At 28.9% G+C, this 13,861-nt stretch overlaps 1 protein-coding gene across 10 annotated transcripts in view; it reads left to right on the top strand.

The window, feature by feature from the left end:
• The window catches only part of LOC143232474 (phospholipid-transporting ATPase IF-like), a 113,014-nt gene that overhangs the window by 14,610 nt on the left and 84,543 nt on the right, over positions 1 to 13,861 (top strand). For all 10 annotated transcript variants that reach the window (XR_013017557.1, XM_076467991.1, XM_076467993.1 and 7 more), the window contains exons 2-4: positions 951 to 1,073; positions 5,508 to 5,597; positions 10,032 to 10,220. Coding sequence is in view for 9 of the 10 variants with exons in the window: in XM_076467991.1 (XP_076324106.1) it covers positions 951 to 1,073; positions 5,508 to 5,597; positions 10,032 to 10,220 (402 nt within the window). In the remaining variant the exon portion in view is untranslated. The remainder of the gene's footprint in view (positions 1 to 950; positions 1,074 to 5,507; positions 5,598 to 10,031; positions 10,221 to 13,861) is intronic.

Raw genomic sequence — 13,861 nt, 5'->3', positions numbered from 1 at the left:
AAAAAGAAAATTTTAGTACATTTTACTTCCCTCTTTTTACAAACAGTTTTACGAAAGTGGGTTGATAAGTGAGCAATGTTTTAATTTTACAATTCACTGGTTGTATATATTATTAATATCATACCAGTGTAGTCATTGCACTTATAGAATGACCTCATATATTGGTATTATACCATACAGTTGGCTACAGTAAATTATTAATTAACACTGATACTTATTTTGACTTCTTGGGATTTAATGGTAAACAGATTATCCTTATCTCACATTTATTGTGTTTAGTATTTAATGTATAGCTGTATGTGTATGTTACAATACTGTTTATAAAGTATTTGTATTTATAATAATTACAGTATAGCATATGTGAACATAAAGTGAACACTCTTACAACAAGAAAGAAACTTAATGTTTTGTGAACAGTGGTTCACATTCATTGTGTTTTTACAAAAAATAGTATTTCTATATTTTTGGAATAAGACATGAATTCAGTATTTGATATTTCTATATTCATGTATCTGCCAAACTTTGTTTGTTTGTAGTTTTGATTGTACAATTCTATAAATATTGTTTCAGTTTAGTTGGAATTGACTGAAAGGGAAACGTAAATTCATCAGTAATGTAAGAGATTAAACAAATCATAAAATATAGGAAATTAAAAACTAGTTAGAACTTTGAAGGTTAAGTCAGTGTCTCAAAAATGCAAAATTTGTTTTGCCCTTCAGCATTTGAAATGATTAGAGAAATGTTTCAAAAAATAAATAGTAGTAGAACTTTAAATATCCCAAAGTCTTTATGGCTATAATTTTATTTTGTCTACTCCCATGTTTAATGAGTGTGTTTTACTCTGATACTGTATAAATCATCTATAGTTTAATGGAAGTTTTTTTCCATATATTGGTGTTTGTGCTACAGATTTGTATACTGAATTATATTTGATACTTCTTTGATTTCAGAGAGCTTCAAGTCGAAAGGCTCATGAAGAGTCTAGAACAGTGTATGTTGGCCACAGACACCCACCAGGGAAAGAAGATGAATTAGAAGGAAAGTTTCCAGACAACACTGTAGTTTCTTCTAAGGTAATCTTTTACACTTGAACTTGTAATATGTGTTAAAACAATGATTATTCAAAATGTATTAAATGTCTTGGTGTGTGAATAAACAGTTGTGATTAAAATGTAGCAAGGTTTTAAGTCAAAATAACATGCTAAAATTAGAAAAAATAAGTATCTTGTTTTGTGAAAGTTTTACTTTTTCCTTATGTTTAAACAGTTCACTTCACTCATTTCAAGTGATACACTTGATTGGTGGATGCTCCTGTCTTGATACAAACTCATTGGTCAGCTTCTTTTGTTTAGTACATATTCATTTTGCTTATGTGTACATTAATAGTTAGTACATTGCTACCATTTTTCTATTATAACTAGAGGGGTGGTCCTTATTACATAAAACATATTGCTGGCTAAATCAGTTGCAGTAGAATATGTTTTTTACTCTTAAGAAACAACAGCTATGTAGCTGTTGGTAGATTGTTTAAAAAGTTATTCTCACTGAGATAGTCTTGTTGTTGATAACTTTTATTCTTTTATGTATGTTTCACCATTAAACTTTTTGTAGATGTTACACAGTTTAGTTGGATACCATTAAAATTAGTAGAAATAGTAAGTTACTGTTCATATAGGGCTTTGAATGTATTTTAAAATGAGTCACTCACCACTTTATGTTAAAATTTTATTTTGTTTTTTTACAAGCATTAACATAATATAATCCAAGGAATGGTACTTTGGCTTTGTCATTTTTTGTTAGTCCAGTTTTATTTACTTGACATCTTCTGATACAATATAGTATCATAGATATACTTTTAAGGAATTGATGGATTAATTCAGTTTCTCTTTTCAGTTGTTGAACACTTTGCACTCTTTAAATGTGGTTGTAATTTGGTTTAGGAAACTTTACAGCATATCATGGAACAGGTTTAACATAACATTTTTGCCACTTTTATGTATCTTCTGTAACTTTCATTTTAACACCTGATATGGTTTTTGTAGCAAAATATTATGTGAAAGATTTGTTGGAAGTATCACTGAGATCAGCCAAACACATTGCATGGGTATGTGTAGAAGTTCTAGAAAATGTACACTTTCCAAGTATTTTTATTTACAGGTACACATATATACCATAAAGTAAACTTATGAAATTTTTCCTTGGTTAAGCCAAGACATTTTTAGCCCAAAATCACATTTGTATGTGGTCTCAGAAGAAACATCCACTGATTATGTGAAAGATATTGATTATCCTAATATCTTAATAAAAATTTTCAATTCATGCAGTAAATAATATATTTTTCAGTAGAACTGCTACTTCTACATGAGTACTTTCATACCCTGGAACCTACAAAGCTACAAGAAATTTTGAAGAAGCCATCATACAGACTTAGAAAATTTGATAGAAAAACTGTATATGGAATTCACAAAATATTTGTCTTATATCTGTGTTTCATGAGAACATATCATTGCTTCTTTACCTAAGTTTTTAAATTCATAAATGCATGATGTTCATAAAGAATCTACACTAAATTAAAATGATATACCATCAGAATAGTCTGACAGGTTGCCAGTTATAACTCAAGAAATAATGGAATTTTTTAATGCATTTTTATGGATAAGTGTCATTGTGATTGAAAATATGTATATGCATACAGAGTATCACTAGTTACTGTTTCAAGTCAGGGTGTAAAGTTATAGGTATTTGGTAAAACTGAGCAGTTAGTGGAACAAACTCAATTGATAAATTTCAAGTAATAGGTCATTTTTGAATGACACTAATCATTCTGTTTTCAGCTTGTTTTGTGTATTTTTAAATACATTTTCAAAATTTCCATCATTTAAACAATAGATGTCTTTAAGATTAAGTTTCTTCTTTAATCCTTAATTGTTTTACATGAAAACATTTAATATACACAGTGTGTAACAAATTGAAAATACGATTACTGTTCTGTGGGTTTTTCCTTCCATATTTTCACAAGATTACTTAAACCAGTAAATTTATGTTGATGAAAATAAATATTACTTCATGACATTCATTATAAATAAGAAAAATACAAGACATAAAATTCTCATGTTTGTATTGTACATTACATTTGTATGTCTTTCAAAATTTCACCAATATTATCAATGTAGTTGCAGAGCCAGTCAGTCAGTCAAGTTGAGAAAACAAGTGCAAAATTGTTATGGAATGCTGAAATATGTATTATTTGTATTTGTTAAAATTAACTTTCATTAGATTTTCAATCCACAGTCTGCTATAAGGATACATTTGTTTTGGGGTTTTGTTGGATCCAAGGGGATCAACAGTGCACACTTTCAGTTTTCTTTTAGTTGACTTGAATATTGCAGTATTGTGGTAATTGCACCACATTTTGGTGTATAAAGACTTGAATATAGGAGTATAATAAAACTGGAACAATGCAATTTTGTAATACCTTGATTTGTCAACAATTTCCTCAATAATACATATTTTTTATAGTGTTTTCATTGCATCCTAATTTTAACAAAACTCATTATATACTTGGGTTTTGGAATTTCAATCCAGAGTTTACTATAATGTTAATTGTTTTAGCTGGAATCCATACTAATTAAGGTTAAAATGATTAATAAGGTGAAGAAGTTGAAGTGTTAAAAAATGTTGTTATCAAATGATTTTTTAGTTACTGATATTTCAGAATATTTTCCTAGTTTTATCATCAGTGTGAAAAGTCTTAAAAATAATTTACAACTTTATGTGCATAAAAATATAACCTTTTAAGTAAATAGTTGGTAAGGATAGATGTTTTGGAAGAACACATTGAAATAATTAAAATGTTTATAATTTACAAGCTGGAAGAAAGTATAGAAACAAAGGTATTCTGGTAAATCAATAAATCAAACAACTTAAAGCATGTGACAACAGCGTGACTTTTCAGTGCTACCTGTATAGCCATAGCTAGTCATTATTAAATGGGAATCCTGTTTGTATAAATAGATTAATGACTTAATAGTGTTACATATTGTTATTAGTTCAGGTCTAGTAATTTTGGGCAGAGTTAAGTATTTTTTTCAGCCAGTAAAGACTTGTGAATATTAATTTACTGTAACCTTTTTATTAAAGTAGTCATACCCTAAACAGTACTGGTTATGCTTGTAGCAACTAAAGTCCTCTGGGATTTTCAGAATTGCAAGAAAACACATTTTTCTCATGAAGTTTTGTTTGCCACACAATTCCATCACTAGAATGCAGTTTTCAGAATTTAATATTTTGCAACCAATTTAGTAAAGTTAAAATATTATCTTGTTCAGAGTTCTAAATAATTAATATATCATATCACATTTTAATAAAATACTACCTTTCATGTACCTTCTGGATTTTGTTTTGTTGATTGAATGCAGATAAGTGTTCTTTTTAAATCAAGTTCATTTTTATTATTTATTGTTGCAATGACGTGAGAAATCTCTTCATTGCAACCCAATAATTCCACAGTGTGAAATGGTATTTGCTTGGTACAAAAACTACACAAAGCCAGTTGTTATAAACTTTCAAGAGAAATTTATAACCTTGCTACTGGATACATGAATGTCTAATTGATTCTAAATCATTTAAACTTAACCATGAGCAGAACGTTAAGAGATCTTCTGCACCACTTAACCATAGTATGTCACACTAATTGTGTAAAAGCAATGAAATAATTCTATGCAAAAAATAAATTGAAATATGTTAAAAAAGAAAACAAATAAAAAATCTTTGAGACAAATGCTATGAACAATTAGTCATTGATCATTCTTATTGTGTAACTTTTGTCATAATATATAATTACCAAGTGTTCAATTATAACATTTCACACAGAGAATAAAGTGTGGAATAAAGACATTTTTATAAAAAGGTTTTTTATATATGTAGTTACCTAATAAGGCCAAAACATGCATACTTCTTGTATGATATCTTACTTGCATATCTCCATGTAATGAAATTACCTATTTTCAATAGTTCTTTTTAGGTTCTTTCCACAAAGTTTCCAAATCTTGTCTGGTATGTGGCACTGGTTGTAACTAAATGTTGAGTGGCATCCTTTTGGGGTTTTTGGTTGATTGACTTTGGTCTGAACTCCATTCTCCTCACAGAATGTATGAATCATTTGCATCCTTTTGCTAAAGCTATACGTTGTGAACATGTTAACTGTTTCTTTTATTAATCTGGTGACTACCCTATAAAAGCACTCTATGACATCATGATATGTATATTTTCAACCACAGCATCATCTCTTTCAAAAGATGTATCAATAAATGTATGATTTCTTGAGCTATAATCTCAAATTTCATGGGGTATAATATAGCTTTTCTGCAATATATCATTTTTATTTTAATAGTGCAATTAATAAATTAATTACACAGCAATATAAATAGATATTTTGAATTCATTTTATTATGCTGACAGTTGCAGTTTAACTTACTAATTATTTATCAATTTTTCATTTCTTTAAGTACACTTTATGGAACTTTGTCCCAAAGAATCTATTTGAACAATTTCGAAGAATTGCCAATTTTTACTTCCTGTGTATAGCTGTAATACAGGTGCGTATTTCATATTTTAGAATGTTATTTGGATTACTTGCAATTTAAATTTTTCATTATGATAGGACAGCAATTTATTTTCTTCATAAATATAATTTCTGTGATAATCCTACTAAATATTGCTAATTAGTAATTAGTTTATTTAACAAATGTTTCCATTTTTAGCATGATTTTAATCATTTTTTAAGAATTACAGGTAACTAACTTAGAAACTCAACTCCACAAGATCCTTTAATAGTGCGCACTGAATAATCAGTACACTATTTGCTATTTTAATATATAAGAAATTTGAGTGTAAGACACTATAGTATTTTATCATAAAAATATTTCAAAAACAAAACAATTCCAGATTTAAAAAAACATTTTTTTCCTAATATTGTGCAGAATGCAATTAAAATTGAAAGTCTGGTAGAATATTGTGTTTTTAAGAGTTAAAAATCTTTGTATAATTACAAGATATTTAACACTAAAAAAAACATAAAATAATAAATAAAGAAGGAACAACCATTACTATTGTATATTTACTTGAATACTTAAAATACATTGTAACTAACTTACTTATGTTTGATTTATTTACTTAAGCAATTTTAGGTAACATTGAACAGTTTGGATTTTATTTTATTTGAACATTGAACATTAGGGTCTTTATTGTTTCTTCATGTTTGTAATGTGTATTAATTTATTATTTCTGTCACCTTTAATTTTATTCTTATTTTTGTACCTAACCCTTAAATACACACCTTTGTATGCAAAAGTTAATTAAATTGTAAATTCCAGTGTGAGACATAATCTCTCTCTCATAGCTAATTTTACCTATTCAGTGTTACCTTCTGTATGCAAACATTTTGCTTGCTGCTATCATTGAGGATCCACTTAATTTCACATGTTTACATATGATGTTGCCACATGGTCATTTGTTGCATACAGAACCTTCCACCAATAGAGGTGTGACATCACCTATTAGAACCCCTCACTCTCTGAGTACTGGATGTTCAATTGTCACTTCTTTATTTGGCACAAGTTAACACTCTCTCTATGGGCTCAATTGAATCAGTCAAGTTTGTGACCCCAAATTAATCTTTGTAGTTTCCATAGTATAATGCCTAATTTGTTTTGTGTATCTTCATGGTACTTCACAAATTTTCATTAACCATTATCAGTCATTAGTACACAGAATATATGGAGTTAGTGTTGACTGCTCCAAGTCCAAACTTATTTTCGTGTTAAGATTGAAAATAGTTATCTTCATCTGAAAATTATCAAATTTTCTTTGTGTAATTTCTAAAATATCCTAAATGAATTTCAAACTTTTTTTTTGTGAAACTATATATTTTATCTCCCATTTTCTCTACCCAAACTCTGAGGTTGGTCAGTTTGACTGACCTAGTAACTATCATAAAAAAAATTTAAACTTACCTTTTTTTCTTTATAGAATTATTTAAAACTGTAATAGGAAGCTACATTTGTTTATCTTAAGTAGCTTCAAAGTGTAACAGTATTCTTCATTTTGTATTTTAATTTTATTTTCTTATTGTCCTTTGAACTATATCTAACTAGTATTCCTGCCACACAAGTTATAAACCATGTTGTAAATGTGTAGCTTTCATTACCCTACTAAATTATGTAATGCATGGGCCACATACAAGTGTACCCATTGGAAATTTTTATTTAATTTTTTTGTTTGTTATGTTACAAGAAATATAGTACATACCTGGGTCATTTTTATTGCTGTTGATGAAACTTAACCCTACTTTTTTATACAAATGATACTGCTGCACTATGCAGTTTCTATGTAATTAAATAATGCACCTAAGAACACAGAAGAATATGTAAAAAACAAACAATATTCTGTAACAATCACAGTTTTTCTGGCTTTCTATGTTACAAAAGCTGCTAAAAATTTGGCTAAGCTCATCAGTGTGGTTCCCTTGGTAATGAAATTTGAATAGAAAGCAAAATAGACTATTCTTTGTTCACTAAACACTATAATATATTGTGTCATCTGAGTGATTAAAACTTTGGCTTTCTACTAGTTATAAATAATATAGTATTAAATCTCAGAAGACTATTGGCAATTTGTGAAAGAATAGATGTGACAAGTGGGCATGGAAAAAGGTCTGGTTTGGTGGTTTATGGCACTGTAATCAAATAAAATTGAAGGCTGTAGAATTATGCTTTGTCTAAATTATAATGACATAAAAGTTACTCTTTAAATTTCCTACTTCTCAGAGGGATGGTAAATAGCTAAGACAAGAAAAAGGATACCTAGAGAGCAGATGTCACAATTCTCATACTAGAGTAACTTTTTTTTTAAAACCAAAATCTGCTTAGTGTAGGGCTGTCCTGACCTGATATAATATTTTTCCTTGGAGTGTTCCACAAGATTGTTGTAGGTATCCTTGCAGTGCTCCTTTTCACAAACAAGTCCCAATCCAGACTGTGTCTGCTTGTGGACCACAAGAATAAAGCAAGCAGGAGATACCTGGCCATCTTTCATGCCTAGTATAAAACCTATTGCTCACCTGCTTTTAAAGTAATAGGGTCTTATTGTCACTTGTTGCACTGTCTTATGGTGTTGCTTTCCTCCAAACTCCCCACCTTGCTTTCATACCCCCCTTTGTTGAACAAAAACTCCTTGCCACTTACCAATTTTTAGTCACTACAGTGTTGGACAAAGGATATCTCCTGAGTATAATCAGTTACATTTAGTAGAGAGTAGCAGTTTTGTCTGTGTAGTACAGTTCACCCTTATGACTGGATTTATTCCATACTACTGCTACCCATAATTTGGTTCCTGGGTAATCTGGTGTTGGATTGGTACAGGACCAGTTAATATAAGTCCTTACTCTGTTGTATATCAGATGTTAGTAAACCCTTCTTCCTTGATGGACTTGGATATCTTCCTCCTACTGCAGGCCTGAAGCTGATTTTCTCAGTGCTTCCTGGGTTTGGATTAGAGTTGATCCACCATGTACAATCTGATGTACTTTATCCACACTACATATATAGCACTTCCAAAAGCCTGATGTACATTTTGGATTGTGCTTTTATGTTCTACCTGTCCTTGCAGAATTTTCTTTCATGTCTAGCCAAAGAATGTACCTTGGTACAGATGAGGGGTAGGTTGTCACACTCCATGGGTTTTCTTCAGACATTTTCCAAAGGGGGGCTCAACTAGGTAAACTTTTGGACCAGTCACTCACCACATCAACTTAAGATTCCAGAAATACTTGAGAGAGCTTACATATTACATTAGAAGTTAACATTTTCTCCCACTGAAAATGTTTTTCTAATAGATACACATTGCTGAATGTACTCACCACCCTTTCTCCCCATTTCTGATGCATCTTACTTTCTTGCCTGATTTCGAAGTGATGGTTAAAGTCAGCTGCACTAAGAGGCAGTATTGTACTCCTGTTGATGGAGGGTTGTTACATGCTCATATATATTACAATATTTTTTTTAAGGTGATTTTTTTTCTCTATAAGTCTAATTCATTTTAACACCTTCACATGTTTCTTATTTTTTCAGCACATTAAATTACATGGATGTCTTCAGGCTTGTGGTGAGCAAAAGTTTTACATATAGAGATCAATGCTGAATTTTGAAAGGTACACGTGAGAGGATATGAATATCTGCTGAAAAGACATTTACAGTATTGACAAATGTTAACATATGAAAACTTGTTAACAAGAGTAATGCAATAGAGAAGATAGGAATTTTAAGTATGTAGAGTACTATAGCATCTATGATGAAGTTATCAGATGCAAAAACAATGCTACTTGCATATACACATATTCAAGTTAAGAAATTAGTAAATGGAAATCACATGCAGTCAAATTGTGAGAATCAACTGAAATATGTTTATATCCAAAAGTACATTAATAAGTTAGTTGATAAATAATGAAATACTAACAATGGTAGAAAATACAAGTTTAATAGATGTTGCATTTCTACAATAGCTGACAAAAGGTAATCCAAACATTTGTGTAACATATTAGGATTGTTTATTATTTCCTGATAAGTTTGAAAGAGAGGAAAAAGGGGGGATCATTAAAGTATCAGGGTGTAATTTAATAATTTAAAATTGGGTTTCAGTTATGAATGAAACCAGAAGTATAATAACATGTATCAGTTTTCATAGATTTTACATCATTTAGGTATTTTTGTATATTTTTAGTGAGAGTCAAAACTGGTAACTGATATTTGTCATTCTGAACTACACTTTTACACATACCATGGAATTCCTTTATTTTGATATTTTACTGTAGAGAAATTCATCTGAAATGTCTTACAAATAAGTGTATTTACTCAATGTATTTAAATGTATTAACTGAAAAATATATTTATATAATATTAAAATCTAATGGAAAGATTGATTTGTTTTGTTTTTAAGTATTAATCTGTTTTTATTTCTATTATTGTCATTTACAGCTTAGCATAAATAGCCCTGTCAGCCCACTGACTAGCCTAGCCCCACTCATATTTGTTGTAACTGTAACTGCTATCAAACAAGGTTATGAAGACTGGTTGAGGCATAGAGCTGATCGCTTAGTGAATCAAACACTTGTTCGTGTCATTAGAGGTAGCAAAATAGATAGGATTAAATCTCAAGACATAAGGGTAGGTAATAATGGAAAACACCAGTTTTGATATACTAATTATTTTAGAAGTTTTTTGTCTCCTGGACTTTTTTATAAATACCTGATTAAATGAATAAAAAATGTATACTAAACAAAAAATCATTGTGGCTTTAGTAGGATTATAATAATTTAGTCAAGTATGATAACTAAAATACTCTTTCAAAATCAAAACTACACACAATGTTTCTGTTCCTAGCATTTGATCTCTAGCCAAAAAATGCCACATCAGTAAGTAAGTCAATAGAACTATTCTTACAGTAGCATCTTGTTCTGTTACATTAAGATTAGCAATAAACTGGAAGCTATTCAGTTGCAATAAGACATGAAAAATAAACTTTATTTTTCTAAAATCAAAATCTAGTATACTCAAACTTCTTTATTGTCTTCTAATACAATAAGTATTATTTGAATAGTAGGAAAAAAAATCAAAAACTTGTGTTTGAGTTGATGAATTTCAAACTGGTTATAAGTTACAAGTTCATTTGTAGGTTAATTTCGTATAATGCTGAAATAAAACAATTTTTTTACCTTTTATCTGCAGGATAAGACCTATATTTTAGAAGTGGAATAAACAAACCAAAATTAGACCTATCAGCTCAATATCAGGTTTTGCCATGTATTTAGAGAATGCATATATGAAACCTTAAGTACAGTATTTTGACTAGATATGGACTATGTCAGTAAGATTGGTCACATGATCTCCTTGTACTGTTTAAAGTCTTTATAGATTTAATGCTTCCAACTTTTAATATTGTATGTATACCTTCATGAATTTTCGCATAATTTGGGTTAACATTGTATTTCATGTACATAAAATGATATTCTTTAGTGAAGTATTTTTAATAAGCTAAAATAAAGATTTGACAATGAATATATTGAGTATTTATTTTTAATACTGTGAGAATAGTAATTTTCACATTAAGATTAAAAATATTTTCTTCACCTCAAAAATCTTGAATATCCTTTTTATAATTCCAAAGACCTCTGAAATATATTTCAGATATATTTTTCAGCAAAACTTTATATGTTATTTGTTATTTTTTCTACCCTTCTCAAAACAGGATCTGTCAATTTGACCGATCTCATAAGCATCAGTAAAAATTAAAATAAATCTAAATTACCCTTTTTTTTTCTTTCTACAATGACTTCAAATTGTAACATGGAACTATATTCATTTATCTTAAGTAGCTTTAAGTGCATAACAGTATACAATTATTTGTAATTAAATTTTGTTTTATTGCTGTTTGAAGTGTTTTAACTGTTGTAAGCACTGCTATAAGTTGTAAATCATTTGGGGCATGTACGCTTACTTTACGCTGTCAAATTACATTACTCACAAGCTACTCTTGCAGGTGCCTCATGAAGCATTTTTATTATACTCTTATTTATTTTATCTAATCTAATTTTAGTTAACATAAAGATCCCTATTTTTATGTTTTAGTTATTTTTAGTAAATAAATAATAAATGTGGAAACAAGATATAAAATATTTACTCAACTAGAACTATTAACAAATCATGAAAGAGAGGATATGATAATAGGAGTTTGATTTTCTATTTCATATATCCATAACCAAACAGAGTTGAGGGATATAAAAACTGTGAATTGTGGGAGCAATGACAATTTTATAGTGAGTAATTTATGTTTGATTTCATGTTTTTTTCAAAATTGTGGTATATAAAATAGAAAAAACAAGATGCCTACAAAAAATGTCATACCAGAGGATATTCAGAATTTTTTAAAAATGTTACCATGTAAATTTAAGAATGTAAAACAAGCTATTAAAATATGAAGTATAAGTAACATTTTATGCTATAATAATTGGTATAATGTCAACAAAAAGTAGTTTTAATAAAATTTTGAATGTCAGACACAAAAACTTTGTGTCATGCTTAGTAAAGAGTTTCTGGGGCAAAAGGATTAAAGCAAATGTTAGAATAATGGTCGATGAATCATAAGATTTATTATTCTAGAGAGAATATCCTTATAATAATATTCTTCTGAAATTACTTTTCAAGTTTGGCAATAGCCATTTAAGCCAAAGAAGCAAACATCATACAGAAATTCCACCATATGTTGCATCATATCTGACAAAAAATCTAGTTTTTACTTGAAATAGACATAGGGTAAGAGTACATTATATTTTAAGAAAAGTAATAAAAAAAGAAACAGTGTTTACATATTAACTCTTTTACATACTAGTCTTTGATACTTCATGTAGCTTATTTTTTATTAATAAACTTCAACCATCTCCATCTGGGTAAACAACCATGCCATTGCATTTGTTGGCTCGCATTCAATATTTTATTGAACTACTAGAAGAGATAATCGTTCACTTTACACATTTGTTTGTAAATAATTTATATACATATGTGTAATAATGGAAATGTGACTATATTTTAAAAATAATAACTTACTAAGACACAGCCAAGACAGGTTACTTTGTAAAGACTAAAGGTCAGTTTTATATTATTAGATAAGGTAACATGAGTGCATATGTGCTACATCATTGTAACTTCTGTATTGTTAGCCAGGCATGTCCAAAATATAAATATAATAAAATAATAAATATATAATGTCATGAGACTTAAGTTATTTGTTTCCATGTTATAATATGTTGTCTTTCTAGAAAGAAAAAGGCATATTTATATTTATTTCCTAAATTTTTATGATGGTCACATTATCGGTCAAATCTGTTAAACCCATACAGAGATTTCTTTCTGAAACTAACATAAAATATAAAGTTTTTTCTTAATAAATTCTTGATATCTGTTGGGATATTATAATAATTTGCATGTGAATTATGAAAATTTGCTGATACACAAAGGTATTTTTAATCTCAAAATTACTTTGTATGTTGGATAGTTAACATACTTAAAACATTGCTTAACAAAGTTTAAGACTTAATAAAAAATGTTATCTATTTTGCATATGAAAGCCTTGTAATATTTTCTGGTAATCTGCCAAATTTCTTGAACATGCACTTAGTAATTTAAAGGTTATACCATGAAAATTTTAATGAACACAAAGTGGTTATGAAATTAGCTCTAGGGACTGAGCCTGTACTGAAAGAGGTAAGAACTTACAAATGCCATCGAATCTGGAACAAAGACATTTCAAATACATGACGTGATATCTGTGATACCTTTTTTAAGAAACGTAAATTTTATATTTTGATTAATTTATGACAGTAAAACCACTACACTGTTTACTATGCTGTTATGCACATGTTGCATAATAGCTGAACCAATAATCAGTGTTGATACTTGTACCACAAGTAGGCCTAGTAATGTGTAGGTTACACAAGCTTGTAGGATGTGTATAGTAAAATAAAAAATCTTTCAAATAATTTGAATAATATAAGTATATGCTATTTATCTCACTTTATGTGGAAAACTTATGTTGTATGTATAATAATGCATGTAAAGTGTTTGATAAGACACAAGGCCATTTACATTTGGCTGATGGTAAAGTATGATCCTATTTTTCATTGATAGCTTAACCTAAGGCATGGACAATGGAGGTAAAGTTATTTTATATAAAAATAATTGCCAAGACAATTATTTCAGTAAAATAAATACTGAAGAAGCTCATTAAGCTAATTTGTTACTTTTCTCTGATG

Source organism: Tachypleus tridentatus, chromosome 11 (assembly GCF_004210375.1).
Source record: "Tachypleus tridentatus isolate NWPU-2018 chromosome 11, ASM421037v1, whole genome shotgun sequence".
NCBI classification, from domain to species: domain Eukaryota; kingdom Metazoa; phylum Arthropoda; class Merostomata; order Xiphosura; family Limulidae; genus Tachypleus; species Tachypleus tridentatus.
Note: the sequence above shows the minus strand (reverse complement) of the source record. Positions and strands in the feature narration are given on the sequence as shown.